The following is a 25,427-nucleotide window of genomic DNA, read 5'->3' as shown; positions in this document are numbered from 1 at the left end:
CTATAAAGAAACTACAGAGAGAAAAGAGACAGAATATGTGACAGAACCTGTAAATAAAGAAAATACAGAGAAAAGAGACAGACAAATGAGTGACAGAAATTATAAGGAGGGGGAAGATATCTTGGGATGACATGTAGAGGAAGAAGATTGTATAAGAATGGAGGTTATGTTATGGAAGGTCCTTTCATAGGCAGAAAATAATTTGAGGATTATGTTATGTAGGGTCCTTACATAAGCAGGACCAGTTATTGTAAAGGTGTTTCTTAAGGGTAGTTTTAAAGGACTTGGGGGTAGTGATGGATCTGACACTTAATGGGAATTTATTCCTGGTATTAGCTACAGAATAACTATATAGCAGTTTGCCAATATTTTTGTTGGGCTTATGGACTTGTAATAGGAGCTGTAGGGAGATACAGAGAGGACAGTTTGGAGGTAAGGTTGGATTAGGGTAGGGAGAGTGGTATATGAATATGGTTCATGAAAGATAGAGTGTGCCATGAGAAGCTGGGGAAGTAGTATTTGATGATGAAATTCCAGTCAATTTAGTTTTTCAGAGCAGTACAGTGGTGGCTATGATAAAGCTGGTTGGAGGCAAATCTTGCAATTTTACTGTGGGTAAGTTCCAGCTTGGACAGGAGATTGGATTTAAGATTTGTGAGCACAGGGGCAGCACAGAGAAGTGTGGGAAGTAGGAAAGCTTGTGTAAGGGAGAGTCTTGCTGCATTTGTGAGGAATTTTTTGTGCCTATATAGCAGATCCAGCGTTTGATGTGTCTTTTTAATGCAATGCTGAGTGTGGAGGTCAAACTTCAGTTGGTTGCCAGTTAGAACACCAAGACGTTTGTATGAGATTTGGGAAGATGGGTGAAGGCTGCCAGCCTAGCCAAATAGAATTTGATACATAATTCTGGCATTTGTAAATATAAATGTAAAATACATCCTTGTTTCTTAAATGACAGAAAACATTGCAAAATGTGAACTTCAAGATTGTAGCAACAGTGCCATCTGCTGTAAAGAAAACTCAGCCAAGCATTTCACATATTTTCTTTTGAAGTTAAAATTATGTCTTGCATACCCTTTGATCTAGATAGTGATGCCAAATTGGCTAGCTGAACACATTATTTCTATTGCTTTAACTTAAGGAATAATTACTGGAGTGTACATATGAAATGTCTTTTATTGTTGTATTTTCCTGAGCAGGTGTTAGCTTGCTAAATAATGTAGCCTGTTGGCCTGGGAACTCCAGACTAAGTGTCAAAATGATGTAATGTGTATACTGGGAAAATCTAAGTGTCAAAATGATGTAATCTGGGAGGGCCCAGCAGAAATGTTTAAGTGATTTTAAACTATTGCTGAGAGAGAGAGAGACTGTAAGCATTTTGAACTTGATATCCAACCTCAGCACTGCCTTGCTCTATGAAATTAAGTTACTTTAGAAATATAATTTCCACAGGAACATCCGATAGACCCCTCAATGGCTATATTTGTAGATATAAAGTTTACAGTAAATTTCCACAGGAACATTCAATAAGCCACTCAGTAAGCAAAATCTGCAACAAATTTATTTGGTGAGCGCTTTCGTGGCATAGATGCAAAACTTCATCATACCTATTACTAATGAAACATCCAACTCTTGTATATCTATGTTAATTGAAAAACAACCAATCATCAGTTAACAACTATTAACTTGAACACACCTTCCTTAAAAAAATGCATCATTACTAAAACCTAGCAGTTTAAGAACATAATATACATCCCTATCAGTAAAAAACATTCTATTAAAAGTGTATATATCAAAAGACATATACTACAGTGTGTATGACTGTTGTGTCTAATTATACAACTTTATTTTCCGGCCAATGGTCTTGATTTTAACAGGGGTTTAAGAGGTACCCTGTCATTTAAACCCCTTCCATTGTCTGCCCTGAATCTCACTATCCACCTGATTTTTGTTGTCTCTGTCAGGTTCACAATATCACCCCCTCTTTCACTTCCATGGACCATTTCTACAGCAAGAAATCTACATGTGTGTGAAGTGTCTGTTGTATTAACATGTTTTGCCAAAGCATTAGTACAATCACCATTCCTGATCTTCAGCATATGTTCCCGGATCCTAAATCTCAATTTCCTGTTGGTTTTGCCAACATAGAAAGATGAGCACTGGTTGCATATTTTTAAATAAATAATATTTATACTATTGCAGTTTGCTCTAACATTAAACTCAAATTCTGTCTGAGAGTGCGGATGTATCAATGTAACTACATTGATTACAGTTATAGCATGGAATGGTGCCTTTCTTTCCACCCAGTTCATCCATCTCTTTTCTCTTTTTTGGATAACATAAAAACTGTTTCAGTGACTTTTTATTCTTGTAAGAGAAGAAAGGCCTCTCAACTACAATAGGACATATATCTGGGTCTTGTGTTAAAATTGGCCACAACATGTAATCGGAATAATAAGAAGAGAAGGATGAATAATTTTGTACGTATTCCAATAGAATTTTCAAGTGATGTATGTGTAGTTACAAATGTTATCAGGAAGTACTGGATAATTCTTAACATAAGTGTTTCCAGCAGCATCATTTGCACTTTGCATTTCTTAATACAATTCAAAACTCTTTCCTTTTTGTTTATACATGTAATGCCATTTACATATATAGATAGTGTAGCCATTATGATAAAAAAGTTGCTGTAACCACCTTTTATAAATGATAGTTTTTTAATGTGAATTTCTCATTTTTATGTTACACCCAAACACTAATGTTTGGGAGACTGATGTTTTATACAGTTGTTTCTTTTCATCAACATTTGAACTCATGCCACATTTTTGAAGACTTCTGCTTTAATGAAAACACACCCCCATAACATATTAACTTAGAACAAACACATATAACTATGTACATCTTCAAAAATGAAACTTAACCCTCTAGATAAGAACTACCTCAAATAACAGCTGCACCCACAAGCATTACCTAACCTAAAATTAATGTTATCCATGCTAAAGCACATTACAGTCTGTGTTTCCAGTTACACTGATTGGTGTCTGTTCTTTCTAATCTCTCTTCCCCTTAGTATGACATATATCTTTAGAAGGAATCTGATTCGTAGTGCTTTGTAAAGGTATGACCAGGTTGCTGCCTCTTGAATGTTTCTACAGTCCACTCCTTTCCAATACAGCACCACAGGGGATACGGCTCTGGTGGAATGTGCCTTAACCTTGCTTGGAATAGATAACAGAAGACAACAAATGAGCAATCGATTGTTTAGAGACAGATTGTCCCTCCTAAGTTCCACAACAGCAAATAAACAGCTGTTCAGCTTTCCTGAAGGGCTTAGTTCTGTCAAAGCAGTACCTGAACTGCCTATGCTCATCCAAGATATGAAGAATCTTCGCTCCCTTGTTTTTTGGTTACAGAAAGCACACTGGGAGATTGATGGCTTGATTCAGGGTACATTCAAAACCAACCTTTGGCACAAAAGATGGATTATTGAGCAAAACAGCCCTGTCCTTGTAGAAAATCAGATAAAGTTGTCACAGCACGAAGGCTTATAGATTTAAGAGCAATAAGTAAAACAGTTTTGCAAGTGATGAACTTCAAATCAGCTTGAAAAGCTAGTTCAAAAGGAAATGAGGACAATTTTTGAAGAAAAAATTCTGATATCCCAAGGAGGAGGATTTTGCTTTCCAGGGGGTCTCAAGTGCAACACTTCTTTCATAAACTGTTTAACCAAAAAAAGAAATAAAACAGGGGGATCCATGGGCAGACCAGTTAAGATGGTTTCAAGATGCACATTGACAGATGCATAAGATAAGCCATCACTCAGTATCTCACAAAACTATTTTAAAACCAGAGGTGTAGGCACCATGCTGGGCCCACTGTTATGGGTAAGACACCACCTAGAAAACCTCTTCCTCTTGTAAACATAATTTTTTTTAGTTGCAGGTTTTCTTGCCTCCTTCACTACCTGTTGCACATCCTAATGGGACAAGTGCCTAAAAGGTATCAATATAGAATCATCCAGGCTGTCAGTTGTAATTGCTCTAAGTTGGGATGCACCAGTCACCCCTGACACTGTGTGAGCAGATCAAGAGTCTGAGGAAGCTTGTGGTAATTCCCCTTGATCAATTCCTTTAAAAGGGAAAACCAAATTTGCTTGAGCCAAAAGGGGTCACCCCAATGCTCTTTGGTAATTCTTTATGAATCTTCATGGGTATCAGCGGAAAGTGTGGAAATGCATGAAGAAACATTCTCATCCAAGGAAACAAGAATGCATCTGTTCTCCTAGCATACCTGCAAGTATGATGAAGAGAATTTTTCCAACTGTCTGTTTTGAAAGGAGGCAAACAGATCTATTTTGTGGTCCTGGAAGACCTCTGTCCTGAATTTCTACCCATGAAGGTCTGCTTAGTCTGTCTGCCACTATGTTTTGCTCTGATGGGATGTATGAGGCCTGATGTGTCAGAGAAGGCTGTAAGGCTAGTTCTCACGCCATCACTGCTAACCTGCAAATAAGGTATGACCTTGTACCCCCTTGTTTCTTCAGATATCTCATGACTGTGGTTTTCTTTGTGAACACTAAAAGTCTACCTGAAGACCATAAGTGGTGAAACACTTTTAAGGCCTGAATCCCTGCTAACATTTCTTTAACATTTATGTGCTCTGTAGCATCTTAAGGACAGTTTGCCTTGCACTTGAACCCCCCCCCCTTGGCACTTTTGCAAAATCTAACAAGTCTGTCTAGTCTGAATGGAGTGGGGTCTGGAGGGAGAAGGGAAGGCCTAGATTGAGATTTATCTGATCCCTCCACCTCTGTAACTCTTATTTCACAAATGCCTGCACTGGTGTCTGGTACTCCATGGGATGCAGGTGCTGGGACCAATATACATATATATATATATATATATATATATATATATATATATATATATATATATATGTATTGAGTATATATATATATATATATATATATATATATATATATATATAGATATAGATAGATAGAGATAGATAGATAGATATTATTATTTTTTTTTTTTTTTTTTTTTTAAGTAATATTGATGTTTTCTCATATGGAATCTGACTAGTAGTATCATGAGGATCATTGATGACATGAGGCCTAGAATTTTGAGAAACTCTTGCAGAAACAGTTGCTTTAAGAGAGAAATCCCTGAAAATGTTCTGATAAGTCTGGACTTTGTCTTTTGGTAGAAAGGCCATTCTTTTTCCTGTCTTTATCATGTACCTCAGGTGGGCAATTCTTTGAGAGGATGAGAGACAGGACTTTTGTAAGTTCAACTTAAATCCCAGGTGAGCTAGAATGGTTAAGACTTTGTATGATGATTCTAAACACCTGGAAACAGATTCCGCAGAAAATCAGCAATTTGTCTAAATAAGGGAAATTGTGAGTATCCTGGGTCCTCTAGTAAGAAATCACTTGAGTCAGGCACTTTGTGAATACTCAAGGCACAGTAGATAGCCCAAAGGGTAATGCAGAAAACTGATAATGTCAGTCAGACACAGCAAATCTGAAGTATTTCCTGAAGATGGGAACAATTGTAATGTGATAATCTACAGTCACCACAAAACAGTGGTCCAGAAGAAGGGGTAGAACTGTCTGCAGGGTTAGCATTTTGATTTTGAGTATTTTCAGATAGATATTTAGATAAGACAAATCTAACACTGGTCTCCATGATAGCTCCTTTTTGGGTACCAAAAAGATTCTAGAGTAAAATCCTTTTCCTTTTTGTGATACAGGAAACAAAAGTTATGTACTTACCATAATGCTAAATCTGTGGTGTCTTGTTCCATCCATTTCAACAGATGGTTTATTGGATCTGACCTTGGCACCTTTTTTAAGAAGTTGGATCCAGGACTCTGGCTTAACCGCTACCCATAATTACCTCAGATCAAGTTTGACTGCTTGTACCTGGTACTCCTGATGGACACAGCACAGACTCCTCGACCTCAACCTATGCAATAGATTATAAAAAGGAAAAACAGCTCCAGACTGTCAATAAGACAAGGCCCTCCCTGGTCAGGTCCAATTGATCACATAAGGGCCATAACAAAAAGAACAATTTAGGACAAGGGACAGAGGGAAGAAATCTTTAGCCAGACGAAAAAAAACAACATGGATCTAGCATTATAGTAAGTACATAACTTTCATATCAGATATTGTCTTTTCCATTTGACTCAACAGATGGGGCAGATTCCCCAGCTACCACAGAACCCCAGAGGTTCTCACGGGCTTCTAAAGTATGGTGGAGCCAAAAGAGGCATGGGATCTAGAGTGTACATCTAGTTTGTAATTTGACATAAATGTATGAAAGGTAGACCAAGTAGCTGCAGCAAAAAACTCATGTATGGGTACTCTAGCAAAGAAAGCAGTGGAGGTAGCCACTGCTCTAGATGAGTGAGCCTTGGGCTTCTTTGGTAGTGCTAATCTAATTTCCTTAGAAACAAAGGGGATGCAGTAAAGTCACTTTAGAAACTTCTTGACCCAATCTAGCCTTTTTGAAGTTAAGAAAAAGTTGCTATGTTTTTCTAAAGTCTTTGGTGTGATGCAAATAAAATCTGAGCGGTCCATGAACATCCATCAAATGTAAAGTACATTCCCCTTTGTTGGAAAATTTTGGAAAGAAAACTGATAGGTTAATTGTCTGGTTAGAATTTGCTTCCAAGGTCTCTTTAGGAAGAAAATAAGAAATGGTTTGCAAAGATACCCCATCCTTATGAAAAAACAAGTAAAAAGGATTGCAGGATAATGCTTGTAGCTCTTGATAGCCTCCTAAATGAGGTAACTTCTACAAGAAAAATGGTTTTCAAAGTAATTTTAATTCTGCAGAAGACACTAGTTCAAAGGGGGACAAAGTAAAGGCTTGAAGCATGACAATGATGTCCCATGAAGGAACTGGATCCCTGACTGGAGGTCTGATAAGGGAAGTTTCCTTTAAAAAAAGCCATGGAGATCTTCAGGGGCGCAATGGAAGTTTGGTTTTCTTCAGTGTGAAAGTTGGATATGGCTGCTAACTGTACCTTGGTGGTTGAGAAATTAGTGCCTTTCTAAAAAACACACTAAGAAATGTAAGATGGATGGTAATGGAGCTGAGAAAGAGTGCAAACCTTTTGAAAATGTCCATAGAGCAAAAACTTTTAATTTGCTAAGGCAAATATTCTTAGTGTTAGATTTTTGTGAAGATGACAGAATATGTATATCTAGAGTAGATGGCCTGGTGTCTCTGACCACCATTAGGAGTGGTGGAATCATGTGGTCAATTTCAGCATTTTTATATCTCAATTAAGCTGCCCAGGTTGGTGTGGCAAGAGGACTGGACTTGGATTTGGCACTCAGGGAGGATGTTTTAGATGAGGCCAGAGGAACAGAAACCAAACTTGTCAGGGCCAAAAGGGTGCAATGAGAATTATCACTGACTTGCACCTCATGGCTTTCTGAAGAAACCTGGTTATCAGGGGGAAAGGCATAAAGGAGACCCATGGACCAACTGCGATCCAGAGCATTTTTCAACGAATGTCTCTCTGGGGGAAATCAGGATGGAATAGCTGCTGCATTTGTTGTTTAGGTGGGAGGTGAAAAGATGGCAGCAAGGCTGGCCCCATTGACTGAAAATCATAACTGCCACTGACTGACGGAGCGACCATTTGTTAGGCAGAAGAAAAGACCTGTTCAGTTTGTCTTCCAAAACAGTGGAAGTCACTGGAATGTGCATTACCACCAGAAAGCATTGAGAAGACATTTTCCACTGCCACAACCTCATGGCTTCCCAGCATAATAAGTATGAATGGGTTCCCCTTGAGCTCAGAGCCCTTAAACACATGTCTTGACATATCAAGAGGCAAATGAGATCTGAAATAATGGATGGACTAAAGGGAATTATGAGTAACAGTACAGCCAGAGCCCTGGATCCAAGCTTTTGAAAAAGGTGCTGCAGTCTAATCCAATAACACATCTGTTGACAATATCAAATCTGTTTCTATAACCCCTAATGGCAACATGTGAAGGAATACTGGAGAGAACAGATGTCTCTGGACTGGTGGGTGCAGGGTGATTCCCTTGAAGGCAAGAGGATTTTCTGTCCACTGCCAAGAGTATCCTCTCTGAATTATTCTCAGCACTATTTATCTGAGACTATTTGTGGCCAGGCTGCTGGGTTTAGAGAAAGCCTAGGGGAATGAGAAAAAGCAAGAGGGATGGGGGAGGGACAGGATTCATGAGCTTTGGCATAGTCATACTTTAGCAGGGGACTGATCCTTTTTGAGAAAGGAACACTATTTACTTGGTTTGGAAGCATTATCTTCCTGATATTTCCTCTTTGTACCTTGACTCTTGTCAGGCTGGGAATTTTGTTTGTCTGCTCTTTGAAGATGGATACCTTATTAGGGGAGAACCTGGGATTGTGAGACATTTTAGATACCCCATGCATCAATTTACCTCTATCATCCCACTGCTTTAGAATATGGGTAGCAGTAGGACCAAACAGAAATTCATAACATAAAAAAGCATTTAAAATCTTGTTTTTTAAATCCTCCAAAAAAATTCTGGTTATGTAACCTAGCACAGCTTCTTAATATAACAGAAGAGGCTGCTTTTATAGAAATTGTGTCTGCACTTTCCAAGACACTTCTCAAAGATGTTTCAAAACATGAGTCACACTACAAACACTCTCATTCATATAACACTTCTGTTCAGCAAAGATTCAGCATCATCATCTAAACTGTAAATACATTGCAAAATAACTTTCCACATGAAGCCTAGATAATTTAGAATTCCAAATACTAAATTTCTTAAGTCAACTTTTTCGCCTGAGATTCTAGCCACTCCCCAATTTTATTCAGAGGGTGTAGGGTTAGAAGAAGCCAAGGACCTCTTTTTAGATGTCAGCAGCCAGAGAAAACGCAGTTAGGTCAGGTAATAAAAGTGCAAAGAGAGATGCAAAATCAGAGTACACACTGTATTTCCTCATAAGCTTTTTGGAGCTGGTTCTCTAGCCAAAGGAGTTTTGCATGCTGTTTTATGCACATTTTCTACTGCTGGTAACAGAAGAACAGCCAAAACATTTCAGATCTCATCCTCAATAAAATCATAAACTCTGCCAATCTCTGGTGCAGCTCCAGATTGCTTCTAGTGAAATACATCTCTAAACTAAGGCATCTGTGGAAAAGTGAACACCTGCTTGGGGATTTGAACTTGCTCACCTAAAGAAAAATCAGACTGGACAGACACTGACCTTTTACTATTGTCTGCATCAGAGTCCCCAACAAAATCTGCAGCCATAGAATAATTTCTAGAGAAGGCAGCCCCATAGTCATTCTGAATAGGAGCACAGTCTCTGAGATTTGCTAAATGTAAAACGCTCTTTGCTAAAGAAACCACCTCAGTCCAATACTGTAATACCCTCACTGTCTATCATATGGTGAGGTTTCTGTTTCTTCTTATTGTTAACTATACTAGTGGACAAATTATCTGGGGACAGAGTATTATGTCTGGCAAGGAGTCACTAGCTCTGGACAGGTCTTGTACCTAAAGAGTTTTGTTCTTCTGTCAGGTACTAGAACAGCTCTGAAGGCTGGGACTGACACCTGTACCATACAGGGCTGCGTGCTTACATCATAGCATGATAGGTGAAAAGGTAAGTGGTGTGCAGGCCAGCTTAAGGCAACAACAGATTCACAAACAGTAGGCTGAGGCGTGCTTTTATTTATTTTTTTTCTTTACAAGATTTGATGGAGGTGAAGACATATGAGAAGACATCAAGTCAGGGGAAAAACACCAGTCAGAATAATATATTGACATTATAAATGGCTGACTAACTGCAGCAATAATAAAAAATATAAACTATCCCCAAACAGCATATAGGGCTAAACTGCATACCATATACCAGAAACAGTTTATTTATTTTTTTTTCAAAACAAATTTTTTATTGGTATTTATATTTTAATACAATAAAAACTGAACCAATTAAATTATAACAAGAAAAATAACAAGATAAATAAAATACACAGTATACTAATAGAAATCACAAATTTTCAACAATCTTCCCCACAAGCTGTCGTAACAAAGAAAAATATAATATAACAGGAATTAAATAGTACTAGATATTAGAATTAAATTACAAACCACTGAATTAACTCAACTAGAAATAAGAAGTGTATTAACTTTGGAGCAAATTTTTAGAAACAGGGCCCTCTTCTTAGGACTCTTATTAATGAATTTGTGAGCAGCCATGTAAGTAAATACCAATGTTTTAAAGTTATTCCAACAAAGCTTAGTACGGTCCAACCAATTTCTAGAGATGTACAATTTCATGAGAGAACATATAAAAACCAAAACATGGGTATCAAATAAAGAAAGAGTACACATAGGTATGTGAAGGATGGCTAACTCCCAACAAAGGGTCGATTTGTGGTATCCCATTTTTTGAAGACGGACCTTTAACGAAGTCCATAGTTTGTGAGTATGGTAACAAGACCAAAAAATATGAAATAGATCAGCATAGGGTGCTGAGCAGCAAGGGCAGGAAGAAGATTTATTGGGGTCAATTTTTGCTAATCTAGCTGGAGTAAAATATGTATTATTGTTAATCATTAATTGTGTGTAAAAAAGATTCTTAAAGGGGGAAAAATTGACAGTGTTCTTTATGGACAAAAGTTTCTGATTATGTGAAAGAAGAGGATGATAATTATTCCAATAGTTTGAAAAAAGACATGGACTATTATTTATCATAGACGATATAAGTTTATATGAATTAGAAATCATATTCTTGGGTAGAGTAAGATTATGCAAAACAGATTCTAATAAGGGTATATTTTGTCCATTATCCAAAAGATGTATAAATCTAAGTTTAATAATATCTCTCAATTGTCTAATTAACGATATATAAGTTTTATTTATCTTCAAAATCACACATAGGTTAGATAATGATTCCTTATTATGTTTGAGTATATCCCAGACCACCAAGTTTTTAATTTCCGGGAATTTAGAAAGATTAACAGGAAGATTATTAATTGTAATATTAGGATTTAGATGTAAGGGTTGAAGTAAGGGAAAGGTTTTATCTAAATTTATAAGTTTCATTAAATTTTGAAAAATAATAATCTTATGTTTTAAATTATTTGAAAGTTTGAGATTTTTTAAGGAATCATTTAAGAGAAAAGGGAGGGTTTCCGATTTAAATTCAGGCTTGTAACATGTTGAAACCATATTTTAGACCAGAGAGGATAAGAATTGTAGTCTCCTAATTTAAATTTAGAAATACATAATAACCTACTTGCCGCAATAATGAAGTAATATAACTGAAAATTTGGAAGTCCCAATCCTCCCCCCGATTTAGGAATAATTAGTTTATCATATGCAATTCTCACAGATTTTGGATACCAGATAAATTTAGCTAAATCCTTACATATTTTAGACAAAAAGATTTAGGTATTACCTGATCTACAGCATTGAATTGAAAGAGAATTTTAGGCAGAATATTCATTTTAATTATAGCAGCTTTAGACAAAAGCGATAATTTCAGTTTCTGCCATCTAAGAATATCAAGAGTTATTTTGGACCAGGATTTAAGGAGATTATTTTGAAATGTAGATGAAAGATTATGACTAAAGAAAATCCTAAATATTTGATATCAAAAGTAATTTTAAAAGAAGACAAAGGAAAATACTTTGAATTGTGTCCCTGAGGATTTATAGGAAAAATGTGAGATTTCTGAAAATTAACTTGATAATCTGAAACTTTAGAAAAGACCTCAATGGAAGATACAATCTTATGAAGATCAGTGTTAGGAAGTTGAAAATAAATGATTAAATCATCAGCAAAAGCTGACAAAGAAACATTAGTCTTTATTACTCTAGGAATCATATGGAATGTATTTGATTTTATAAAAAGAAATAAGGGTTCAATGAATATATTAAAAAGAAAAGGAGATAGCAGACAACCCTATCTAGTACTATTAGTTATTCGAATTGGTTTTGATAAAATTTTGTTTATCCATAGGCAAGTCGAGGAGTTATTATATAAAACTTTAATCATGTCTATGAAAGAAGAGGGAATGTTGAAATATGATAAGGAAAGAAAAAGAAACATCCAGTTAACCCTATCAAAAGCCTTCGTCACATCTATTATCAAGGCATAAATTGGATTTTTGTCTTTCTTCAGTATATGCATTAATGAATCTAGAGTTAAGGTATTATCCCAAGTATGTTTACCTGACATAAAGCCTGATTGTTCCATGGATATTATAGAAGGAAGAATTTTTCTAAGTCTATTAGCTAAAAGAGAGGCTAAAATCTTTATGTCAATGTTAATTAAAGAAATGGGACGATAATTGTGCGGATCTGATTTGTCCTTTTGATTTTTTAAGATTAAAATTGTTCTCGAAGTATTCCAATATAAGTCTGAGATACCATGTTTTATTACATAATTATATACTTTTAATAATATAGAAGAAACCAATAATTTATAAGTTTTAAAGAATTCGGCTGTAAACCCATCAGGGCCAGGTGATTTTCCAACCTTGAGATTCGAGATAACGTCTTGAATTTTTTGTAGACTTATAGGGGCTGAGAGCAATTCTCCTTGATTTTTACTTATGGAGAGGAATTTAATAGATTTAAAAAACTCAATCATATTTGTATGCGTAGAACTATTTGTATTTCCGTTACAATATATGTCAGAAAAAAGGTTAGAAAAAAGTTGTATTATTTCTTGATCAGAGTTATAAATCTTATTATCAAAGTGCAACCGAGATATCTTAGGAGGTTCTTGATTGTTTCTAATTAATTTTGCAAGAAATTTAGATGGAGTTTGTGCCCATTCAGAGTAGGTAGCAATCATCCTTTGTTCAAAAATGGTTAGGTTCTGTTTATGTAATTGAAGTAATTGGGATTGTAAGTCATTTATTAAATCATCTCTCTTGGGATCTACAATTATTTTTTGTTGTTTTTCTAGTACAAGTAGTTTATTCGTAAGTTCAGTTTCTTTATCCTTATATTTCCTTTTAAGAAAAGAGGCTTTATTAATTAAAATACCTCTCATATACGCTTTACAAGCTGCCCATTGTATATCCAAAGGTATATCAGAACTATCCAGACTAAGGGTAAGATTAGATAGTATTTCAGTAATTTCCTGGATAATGTCTTTATTACGGAGTAAATTATTATTAAGTGTCCAATTATTATGTTTAGAGGAGAAATTTTTTTTATGAATAGGATTAATGTTTATCGAAATCTTAGAGTGATCAGATACGGATCTCGGATCCAAGAATAGAGCAATATCAAAGTGAGTGAAAAATTCGAAGATTAAGAAGAACTCTAATCTTGACCAAGATTTGGAGCATTTTGAATAATAAGTGTATAGCTCCTCTTCGTTATTTGGTTTTTAAAGAAACAGGGTCAGTAAGACTAAGGTCAAACATCAAATCTTCCAAGGCAGATGAGGATTGAGTATTGTACCAATAATAGGAAGTTTTATTAGAACGATCAACAATAGGGTCAATCACAGCATTCCAATCACCCCAACTATAATATAATGATCTTTAAAGGTTACCAAAATATTATGAATTTCTGTAATAAAGATATATTGCTGGGAACATGGGCCATATAAATTAAAAAATATAATAGGTTTATTAATATTAGGAAATTGAGATGTGAAAAACACCATCTGCCATTTACATCAGATCTTATATTAAGTATGGTACCCTGAAAAGATTTTTGATAATTATCGCTACACCTCTAGCATTAGAACTATTACCTGAAGAAATAATAAGTTTCACCCATTTCTTCTCTCTCACTCCTGCCCAATCGCTATCATACAGGTGTGTTTCTTGAAGGAAACATATATTCGCATATGATTTGAGAATCAGGTGACAAATAAGCGCCCTTTTAGACCTATTTTGCAACCCTCTAACATTCCACGAATCTATACATAAAGTCATAATACAATAAACTTAGTTGGGACTAGTATATATTTATTGTAAAAGAAAGGAAAAACCTAAGAGAGTAAATACGGAGACTGTGTAAAAAACAAAAGCGCTCACTTTTATTCGTAAATACATAACTGACTTTTATTTTTAATCTTCTCCTATATTTTCCATACTGTCCTTTATCTATAATCATAGAATGACGATAATAAGCATAGAAAAAGGACAAGGAAAGAAACAAAATACGACAGCAATAAGAATCCTTCCATACCACCCCAGTGCCTACCCACCCCTCAATGTTAATGGAAGGAGATAATATATCGTACGACTGTAAAGCTAATAAAATGTTAGCATAATATTTCTTGTTATAACAAAGGATTAAATAAAAATTAAGTAACAAACTAAAACTCCAACAATATGTACATATATACAGCACACTATGTTTCCAAGACCCAGCTATGTTAGAACCCATATATACCACCCCCACGAGATCATATCCCGAATAATGAGAATAGCCATAAATAAAAGAGAAAAAAAAATTAACTTATCTAACTAGAATCTATATATAACCTAAATGGTTCATGTAAACCCGACCAATACATCATGCAATAAGGCATACATTAACAAGTAATACATTAAATATATATTAAACTATATCGCTGTTTCTTAAATGTCTCTAGAATGAAGTCCAGAACAATGAACATTCACTGTAGGACACCTCTTGAAGTGGAGCACATCAGCATCTCAGCAACAGTATCACAAGCAAAGGTTCCGCTTCTTACAGTTAGATGAGAGCCATAATACTCACAGAGAACCACAAAGAGGAAATATATCAGGAGAATATTCTTCCGAACAAATCAAGACACCTGTACAGTCTCAAATTCCGGAACATCTTGACGCTTACTGGCATCTGCAGAGTCATACATTCTTCTATCTCCTACCCGATTTTCCCGCTTAATAGTTCAGATACTGTCTTTAACCAAGAACTCACGCCATAACAGAAACAATGTTAAGCCAACAGCAAGGCTTACTTACTTTGTTAGCATATTTGACAGAAATAAGCCTCGACAGTCACAAAAAAAAAAAAAAATAGTCTTTGAACAACCACACATGCTGAACAAAATATTACTCGCATAAAAACATTTGCACAATTCAGCACTTGTAGGAGAACAGCATTTCTTCACAACGATAGTGTAAAGCAAACTGAAAGATAACCAAAAACCTTTTCATACCACTGGGTAAGAGTTAAAGGCTTTAATAAAAGCTTCTTTAGCTTCCGACGGAACACTCGCTGAGTACTTAACCTCTTTATATGTAAATAAAAGAACACTCGGGTATCTCATCTGAAACCTTATATTTCTTTTAATTAAATCAGCACAGAAGGGAGCTAGCCTCTGCCTACTCAATTTTATTTGATGTGGCAAGTCTTGAGTAAAAGTAATTTTATGACTGTTCCATAACAATGTTTTTGCTTCTTTGCTGACTGTAAAATGTTTTATGCATCCTGAAAGTTCAACAGTTTTGTATAAATGATGCGAGGGATTTGTGAATCCTGTCTGCGTCTAATTGGTCTATGCGCCCTTTCAATTATTATTTTATCAGCAGTAATACTCGGACCCAAAAGTGCACTGAAAATCTGTCCACAGATTGAAATAAGGTTTTGGTTATCATATGTTTCAGGTAGCCCCCTAATAATGATATTATTACGACGGCTTCTCGCTTCCAGATCTGTTAGTTTAGTTTGTAATTCCTCAATAAGCACAGAATTGTTTTTTGTAATATCAGACACTTGACTAATTTTAAAGTCATTATTTTGTGTTTTTTGCTCTAATGTGTCCATTCTCTGTACTAACTGGTTAATAGATTTAGTAAGACCAGACATTTGGTCAGAGATAAGCTGGACAGCATCCTGAATTGGTTGAAGCGCAACTTTCAAATCTTCGATGTGAAGATTTGGTTCAATTTTTGTTTTGGCATTTGTTTTATTACCTGAGGAACTACTATCCAGAGCAGTTTTTGAAGTTCTCTGCCTTTTACATGTGTTATCTTTCTCAGGAGAAAGGATTGAGGAGATTTTTGCCTTAGAATTCTGGGCATCCATATTCTCCGCACTTTCTGACATGACTGAATTCCGATGAACAATACAGAAATAAGGAGCGCCAAATACCAGAAGTGCGAATCCTGTCAGGCACAAAGTTTCTCACACAGGCCTCCTGAAAACTCGTACTCCTTGTCCCAGAAACAGGATAAACAGGAAAAAAATACAGTTTTTGCCAGAAAACAGACCACCAATTAACTTCGGATAAGTTATATTAGTCTCTTGTATCACCGAGTAATAATTACATCCGTTTAGAAGCACTTAAGGCTATAAAAAATAAAAATTAACGGTAGGAGCTCGTGGGTAGGGTGCTAACTAGCCGACCACCATCTTGGAACCCCAATACCAGAAACAGTTTAAAATATGCTAAGACTTGTTCTACAACCAGCACAGTATAGTAAACACACACAGTCATAGTACCAAATAAAATTCACTTGTCCAAATATTGCCAAAAAATAAAATCTATGCCTGTAAATCAAATGGAAACATTTTAAAACAGCATAAATAAGCATTTATTTACATATTCCCTTGTCTGAAATGACATTCTCCTCAGAAAATGCAAATAAAGTAATATGTGGTAAAATTACAATTTAACAAAAAACAGTGTTAATTTAGTAGTATCTATAACATAACTGAAGAAAAAAGTGAAAAAATGCATTATTTTCCAGGCAGAATTTCAACATAAAGCAGATAAACAAATGAAACAAGAGATATGATTAAATCATGGCTATAAATGCATGAGGCAGTCCCTAGTGTTTCACTGAGACCACAGAACGTCTGTTTCCCAGTACAAGTAAAAAACACTTTAGAAAAGCTCCTTAACTGATTGAAAGTAGCATTAAGTATGCAAAGATCACAATAATAAGTTATAATTCCCAGAGAAATAGACAGCAGTAGTAAATAGCAAGCGTATTAAAATAAAAAAAGATCACACACAAATATCTATCTACTGCGGTGGTGGTGCTGTGGTAGCGTTGTCGCCTCATAGCAAGACGTTGTCCCGTTCGATTCTCAGCTAGAGCGTCTTCGGTGTGGAGGCCTACGTGAATGGGCTGTGCCTTCGTTGAAGGTTGTGCGTTAGGGCTGGTAACCCGGTATGTAAAAATCCAGTACCAATCATTAGCGGACCGGAGATCCGCTGTGGCGACCCCTAACCGGGAAAAGCCGAAAGATACAAACAAACAAACAAACAAACACACAAATATCTATCTAAATATATTTATTTATTTAAAACAGAAAAAAATCAAAAGTATATAATAATAAAGAAGAAGTTCCCAATGGGATCTTATATGAGTCTAGAATCTGTAATCCACCAATGCAGGCTGCTGAGGAGATTCAGCAGTATGATTCCTACTGCTGACATTAAAATACTGAACTGACTTCCTGTGACAGGGGTTAAGCTTCCCCCTGATGGCAGGGGCTTAGCTGATCCTCTATCACAGGGATTCAGAGAAGAGATTTTTGAGCTCTAGAAAGCTGCAACTGTGGGTCTGTGCAGGCACACAAACCATATGCCACTTAGGAAATGTGAATGATGAACATACATTAAAATAAGAAGGTGAATAAATAAACAAACAAACAAAAAGTATAAAAAAGCACCCCTAACAGAACGGCACCTCAGGTGTCTGCCTAATGCATCTAACTTTGATGCCAGCCCTAGTTCCAGATGATTATCTGGCAGAGGTATCATGCACCAAATGGAGTCTGCTTAAATTGCCAGCACAAAGTCCAAGATGTAAGGCATTACAGCTGAGTCAAGATGAGACTGTAGTATAAACAATAGTAAGTATTTAATCCTGGAGACTATCTTCAGGTATAAGAATGAGGGGCTGCCCAGAGCTGACACTTGATCCAAAAGAGAGAGCACATGATCAGCTCTCTTCAAATCTTGAACCTGGTCTACATAAATTAATACCTCAGTGTTAACCAAGATTGTACACTTTAGACAACAGTTAATGGAGATGCATGCTGTAGACTGAACCAGTAAAACCCCAGTCTTAATTACATTTACTCTTAATCAATTTTCAGCTATCCACTTTAGAATGACATCAAGGTAAGCTTCCAATATGCCAGCAGCGAATACTGATAAAGGGCTGAATGTGACAGAAAACAGAATACCATCAGCATATATCACAATGCTAGATCCGTAACCATCTTCATAATTTAACAAGGTTAAATGGTATAGTGCGATGGACAAATGGCATCAAATCCTTTACAGGACTAAATGAGTTAATCAGTTGATAGCTCACGTGAAACAGAAAACAGACGAGACAGGGAAATGTAAAGACTAGTACAATAATAAAATAAAAATAAATAAACACAGTGACAGTAAAACAGCTAACACAAAGAGAAAATGGAATAACTTTAAAATGAGTAGAATTTACATTGAGGTATTATTTTATGTAGACAGGATTCAAGATTTGAAGATTGGTAATCATGTACTGTCTTCTCTTTTGGATCAAGTGTCAGCTGTGGGCAGTCTCTCATTCTTAAACAGAAAAGAAAAAAGTTCTTCTCAATCTGTAAAAAGGTAACATTCAGTCAAGGTCAAAAGGAAGTGCGAAGATAATTAGGATGAAAAAGAGAGAAGTCATTTTGTTATCAGAATATCCCCCTCAAGTGGGGCATGGAAGAAGCAAAGACAACCTAACACATAAAATCAAACCCCAAAAATGAGCAGACTGAAATGTGTGCAGGCCTTACAAGAATTCCCACTCAGTCTGAGGAAGGACTTCAAAATCTGCAACACAAGTGCACATCACAAAGTACTGCACTGTACTGCCTCTTGTTTTTATTATTCATTGTTACACAACATGGTTACTGAAGTACCTTTCCTAGCAGTTCTTCAAACTCTGGTGGCCATTCCTGCATCAATCTGTCAATATCTGGCATTGGTCTGCAAAGAAAAATAAAATAAGAAAAACATTTATGTTAATAAATAGCATACAATGTCAGGACTTCAAGCTTTTTATCTGACTGCAGCTAAGAAGAATTAAATTATGGATATATTCTTTAATATAAGGAATAATAAAGTAATACTGTCACTGCCATGGGTGTGAGTAGGATTTTTGGAATTGTATACCAGTTTCCAGGACAGGGGGAACTGGAAAAGTGAATGTAGCCAGCTAGCAATCATGGAATATGTACACATCAGACTCCCTGGAAGATGGGTCTTTTGACCAGCTTTCACCCATGGAGAATAAATGAACCAACTGAGAAACAGCAGAGCTGAAAATTTACTTTACAAATCTTCTTTGAGGTAGCTAATAACAGAATAATGCATCACTCTGGACACAGTTCTCTTCTTTTTTAGTTCAGTAGCACTTTTTAATGTGTACACGCGTGTGTGCGTGAAACAGGAACATTTGACGCCTTTGTTTTTGAACAAAATGTTTTCTCCAGGAAAATTCATTTGCACACCATGGCTTATAATGTGCATGCCCGGTTTCACTATTTTTTATATTCATTTGTTAAATGGGTAAACCCACTGGACACAAGAGTCTCTTTTCCAGGGCAACCCAGTAGTACAGTCTGGTTAAGTGATGTGCTGAGTCAAAAACTAGGCAATGATCACCACATCAAATTAGTGAGGCAAAACATCTTTTAGGGTAGTTTTCAGCAGCAAACTAAGGAAGCAGAACAGATGAATGGCAGTTATACAACATAATACCCAGAAACAATGTTGTCTGTCAGCAGCTGAAAAGGGTCCTTGAACCAGCATTTCTACCTGTCAATAAACAAAATAAATAGAATATCTCTGAATCAAAAGCATTGCAGCGATTTATTTCCAGTATAACATCAGCATCAGCTAAGAAAATAATTGCTGGATTGGAAAAAAAAGATAACAGGAAAACACAGCTGCAGAGCTGTCATAAAAAGGCAGACCTGACCATGTGTTCAATAGGGAAGTAAAGCATACCTGGCTGAGCTTATTGCCATTACAACCAATGACTGAATGACAGGTCAGTGTCGAAGGATGTAAAACAGATTTTCTTAAGAATACTAGTTGATCTATAAGGGGACTAACCTTGCCCTTCCCTCCCACAGCAAACCAGAGGAACATCTCTTTCATCTTTCTTCCAAGCTTATCTCTCCCCTCCTATCTCAAGCAAGCACCCTTCTACTCACTTTTACAACCACAGCTTAATGCACACTTCAAAGAAGCAGGCAAGTGCAAATTCTCCATCTCTGGCAATATTACATACCGTCTCTCTGAGCTTTCATCCTTACCATTTGTCTAAATCGACTATTACTCCACACTCCCCCTACCCACTGATCAAGAGCCTAGAAGTGTCTTCTAGTATACGTTGTATATAATAATTTTGTTATATTCATACCCAAAATATTTAATTTTTGTACTGCATTATCTTTACTATTCCGTACTACATCATTCACTGTGTATTGTTGCAGTTACTCTTTATTCACTTGCAATGTATCCCAGGCGACGACTGAAGTTAGTCACTGGTGATCAGTGATCTACTTCAGTTAATACATTTAAATAAATAAATAAAATATGCCTAAGCATATGCACACACTTAGTAACACCTGAGCCGATGATGCACACACAAGGTATGAAGATGGTTTTATCCCTTGCAATGACAACTGGAAGACAATCTAGCTGGTTCAGTAGCATTTCAGAGAACAAATGTGGACATTCATAAGGGAAACCTGAGCTTAATAAAAATTAAACACAGCAGCTTGAAGCTCCAGGATACGATAAGCAGAACTGAGGGGTACTAAGGCGGAGAATTTTCCAAAATTTGATGTTCCCAAACTAGGGTTCAAATGGGGGTAAGAGTGCTTATAGATCATTAGGTTAATGTCTATCTGTGGAGAAGGGCTCTACAAGGTAGGTGGAGATGCAGAATCTCATTCAGGTACAACTTCAACAGCCATTGCAAGGTCACAGTCCTGCTCTGCTCTTCACAAGGTCATGACAGGTGGAAGCAGTCAACATATGCAACATGACTGTGAAATAAACAAGGCTCAAATCAAAGAGGTGTCTGAGATAAGTTGGGATAACATGCAAAAGTAACTAAAACAGACTCAAGTAACAAGTGGATAACAAAAAGTGTGAAAAAAGTAAAATCTACTCTGGAGTTCAAATCCTCAAACACTTCAAAATTTTTACAAAAAAAAAAAGCATACAGCTGTTGGTTAGAGCTTTCATCCCATAGCTTAAGGAACTACTTCAAACAATCAATGAAACTAACAGCTGTTCAAATAATGTACAGTCAACATTATGTGAAACTGAATTTATATGTATGCATATATACATATACATACATATATATATATATATATATACATATATGGGTCCCCTTCAAAACATCAAACTCATAACATCTAAATTCATAGTATCGAGACCAGAACATCAAAAACCCATAACATCTAATTTCATAACATTTAAAATGTACAATATGTAACAGTGTATCATTAAACATGTAAATGTTATAGTTTAATCTGTTAATCTTGTGGTATCACTATGAGATGTTGTAGTTTTTATTTCTATAATTATTATTTGTATAGTGTAGGAATTTATACTCTTTTTATAGTGTTTATTTTCCGAGTCTGTACATGTCTTTAGGCCATACACGCAAGTGATATAGACATTATGTGTACATTCTTTATGGTGATCGTGATACAATGGGGTTTGGAAATTAAATTTTTCCCACTGTAGTGCGATCTCAGATTTGGTATATTTAATTTACAGGGGGTGTGGGGGCAGAGCCCCCCACATGGAGGATGCAGGGGGGGCTTGCCCCCCTGCAGAAACATAGTAAAGTGTACTTGGTAATTTGGTGTCATTATATGTGGAGGGGATGCTATTTTCATATGATTTGTAGTGTTTGATGTTATGATGCACATTTTAGATGTTATGAAATTCGATGTTATGGTTTCGATGTTATGAATTTAGATGTTATGGGTTTTAGATGTTTTGAAGGGGACCATATATATATATATAGATATATATATATCTATATATATATATATATATATATATATATATATATATATATATATATATATACACACACATATATACATACATATATACCAATGAACACTGAAAACGTTTTGAAAAAATTACTGTAAAATCCAAATTAAAAAAAAAAGTTATGTACCTACCATAACGTTCCATGTTAGTCGTCTTCTTCTCACCTTCTTTCTTGCTGGTTGGGTACTCGGCCATCTTCAAAAGCTCGAGAGCTGCTTACTGGCTCAAGGCCCCCCTATATCCCATGATGCCTGGCGCTAGATACCCAGATCTCGTTTGGTAAGTCTAACTGCAGACATAATAATAAAGGAATCCTATCCTAGAATGCATAAATCCTACTGGAGAGACTATTAAGCAGAAGGAAATAGCCAGAGGAGACTCAGCCAGTGCAAAATCAAGAAGAACTCTTCTCGGTCCACTAGGATAGGGGGATGGAGGGTGGGACACAAGAAAAAAGGCGAGAAGAAGACAACTAACATGGAACGTTATGGTAGGTACATAACTTCTTTATGTTAAGTTGTCTATCTCGCCTTCATTCTTGCTGGTTGGGACAGCGTCCCTAGCACCTAAAATCCTGGGTGGCTCATTGGAAAAGACTCTTCAGAACAGTGGAACCAAAATCAGCTCTGCTCCTGGAAACCAAATCCAACTTGTAATGCAAAATGAAAGTATGTGGGTTGGCCCATGTAGCCACAGCACAAATAGATTCCATGGGCAACCTAGCCTGAAAAGCCACCAAAGTGGCTAAAGCTCTGGTGGAGTGATCTTTTGGTTTGACTGGTAATTCTTTATTCCTGAGCTGGTATATGAATGTGATGATAGAAGACAACCACCTGGATAAGGTTACCTTGGAGACCGGAAGACCTTGTTTACCTACTGCATAAGACAGGAACAGTTGATCAGATTTTCTAATGTCTTTGGTTCTATGTAAATAAAAGCGTAGTTGCCTGTGAACATCTAACTGATGCAACTTATACTCCGCCCTGTTGGAGTGGTTAGGGAAAAACACAGGAAGGTCTATGGACTGATTCAAGTTACTCTCTGAAGAGACCTTAGGAAGGATTAGTCCTAAGAGCAACCCTGTCATTGCAGAACACGAGGTATGGGGGACGGATAGAAAGAGCCTGTAGTTCCGAAACTCATCTGGCTGAAGTAATAGCTACCAGAAAAAGAGTTTTCCAAGATAAGAACTTCAATGAACAAGAAGCTGCAGGTTAGAAAGGGGGCAAAATTAGCGAAGCTAAAATCAAATTTAGATCCCACGGTGGTGGAGGATCTCTCACTGGGGGCCTGAGCAGAGTGCTTCCTTTGAGAAAGGCTTTACACAGCTTATGGGATATGATATTGTTTTCCAACAGGCCAATGTGAAAATATGAAAATAGTGTAAGTGTTTCTGGTCATAGACTTGTGTGATGACAAAAGGATTTCGCGCACAGAGGGGGAGAAATCTGGGAGCCTGGCTAAGGTTGGAAGTGGAGTAACCAAGCTGTGAGCTGGAGAGAGAGCAGGGATTGGTGCAGCCCACCCGTTTGATGAATCAGGAGGTCTGGAACTAGGTCCAGATTCCAAGGCTGTTAGAGAAGATAGCGATGCAGGAACGGAAACCATATTTGTCGAGGCCAGTAAGGAGCAATGAGGATCATTTTGCAACCCAAAATGGTAGCCTTCTGAATTAGCTTTGGTATGAGGGGGAAAGGAGAGAATGAATGAAGAAGTCCCTGGGGCCAATCGTGGGCTAGAGCATCTCTGGGGGAATGCCCGGGAAGTGGAAGGAGAGAGAAGAAATTGCTGCACTTGCTGTTGAAGGGAGTTGCAAAAAGGTCGCAGCAAGGTTGACCCCATTTGTGGAAGATTTGGTCCGCAACTACCTGGTTCAGAGACCACTCGTTAGGCATGAGAATTGCTCTGCTCAGTCTGTCTACTATGACGTTGAACCTCCCAGGGATGTGCGTTGCAATCAGAAACCAGTGGGAAGATATCGCCCACTGCCAGAGTCTGAGTGCTTCTCGACATAGGGGGTAGGACCTGGTTCCGCCCTGCTTGTTGATGTACCACACTATGGACATATTGTCCGTTTGAACTGCAATGGTCCCGGTAGGAAGAGAGTCCTGAAGAGCCTGCAACGCTAACAGCACGGCCTTCATCTCCAAGACATTTATGTGCAAATGATACTCGTGAGGTTGCCAGGTGCCTTGGACTGTTCTGCCCTGATAACGCCATCCCCCACCCAATCAGGGAGGCATCCGTGGTCACTGTAGCCACTGGAGGGGGGAGAACAAAGGGTCTGCCGTGGAGCACTGATGTGGGGACCATCCACCACGCAAGATGCTTCTTGCATGCCTGAGTGATCATAATCATGTAAGACATGGGAAGCTTCTGGAAGGACCATTGGGTGAAAAGAAGCCACTGGAGAATCCTCATGTGAAACCAAGCTAGAGGGACAAGTACAATCGCTGCTGCCATGAGATCTAGCGTTTGAAGGACAAATCTGACTTGAATCCTTTTGCATGCTAATAAAACCTTGACATGCTGACGAATCACTAACACCCTGTCTGGTGGGAGGCTCACTAACATGTCTTTGGTATTTAAATTTGCACCTATAAAGGTGATAGATTGACAGGGAGACAATGCAGACTTTTCGAAATTTATTGTGATATCTAGCCTGGAGCAAGTGAGCAGTGAGGAGCCAGTCGTCGAGATATGGAAACACCTGGAATCCTTGCCATCTCAGGTGAGCGGTAACTACTGCCATATATTTGGTAAACACCCTGGGGGCTGTGGTGAGACCAAAGGGCAGAGCTCTGAACTGATAATGGCTGGCTCCCAGCCGGAAGCGAAGGAATCTTCGGGAGCGTCTGTCCATTTTGATGTGGTAGTACGCATCCTGAAGATCTATGGAGCACATCCAATTGTCCTGACCCAGAAAGGGTAAAATGGACTGAAGCGTGACCATCTGGAACTTCGTTCTTTGTACAGACTTGTTTAGTCTGCTGAGATCCAAAATGGGTCTCCAGTCCCCTGTCTTTTTTGGTACCAAAAAGAACCTTGAGTAAATTCCGGATCCTTGTTGGTCTGCTGGGACTTGCTGGATGGCCCTTTTTCTTAGCAGTTTTGAGACTTCTTGCACTGCTTGGTCCCTTAGATTGAGTGGAACATCTGGAAGGGACTGTTTGACCTTAAGGGGGTGTGAATGAAGGGAATTCTGTAGCCTCTGGATATGACGGACTGTACCCATTTGTCTTGTGTTATGTCTTGCCAGGCTCTTGGGTACAGCGATAATCTTCCGCCGACTGCCTCCAGAGGTGAGCAGCCGGGCAACAGGGATGCTTGAAGGGCTTGTCAGAGAAAGACTCTCTGCTGCCCTGGTTTTGCGGACCCCCTCTGCCACGAGGGCGGC

The 25,427-nt window shown here is 37.4% G+C and overlaps 1 protein-coding gene across 4 annotated transcripts in view; it reads right to left on the bottom strand.

Annotated features, from left to right (window-relative positions):
* IFT46 (intraflagellar transport 46) overlaps positions 1-25,427 on the bottom strand; it is a 716,375-nt gene that overhangs the window by 267,165 nt on the left and 423,783 nt on the right. For all 4 annotated transcript variants that reach the window (XM_044080916.1, XM_044080913.1, XM_044080915.1 and 1 more), the window contains exon 9: positions 18,862-18,928. In XM_044080916.1, the coding sequence (XP_043936851.1) occupies positions 18,862-18,928 (67 nt within the window). The remainder of the gene's footprint in view (positions 1-18,861; positions 18,929-25,427) is intronic.

This window comes from Protopterus annectens, chromosome 8.part0 (assembly GCF_019279795.1).
Source record: "Protopterus annectens isolate FY-2018-M chromosome 8.part0, PAN1.0, whole genome shotgun sequence".
Lineage (NCBI taxonomy): Eukaryota > Metazoa > Chordata > Ceratodontiformes > Protopteridae > Protopterus > Protopterus annectens.
The sequence above is the reverse complement of the archived record's forward strand: the minus strand, read 5'-3'. Positions and strand labels throughout refer to the sequence as shown.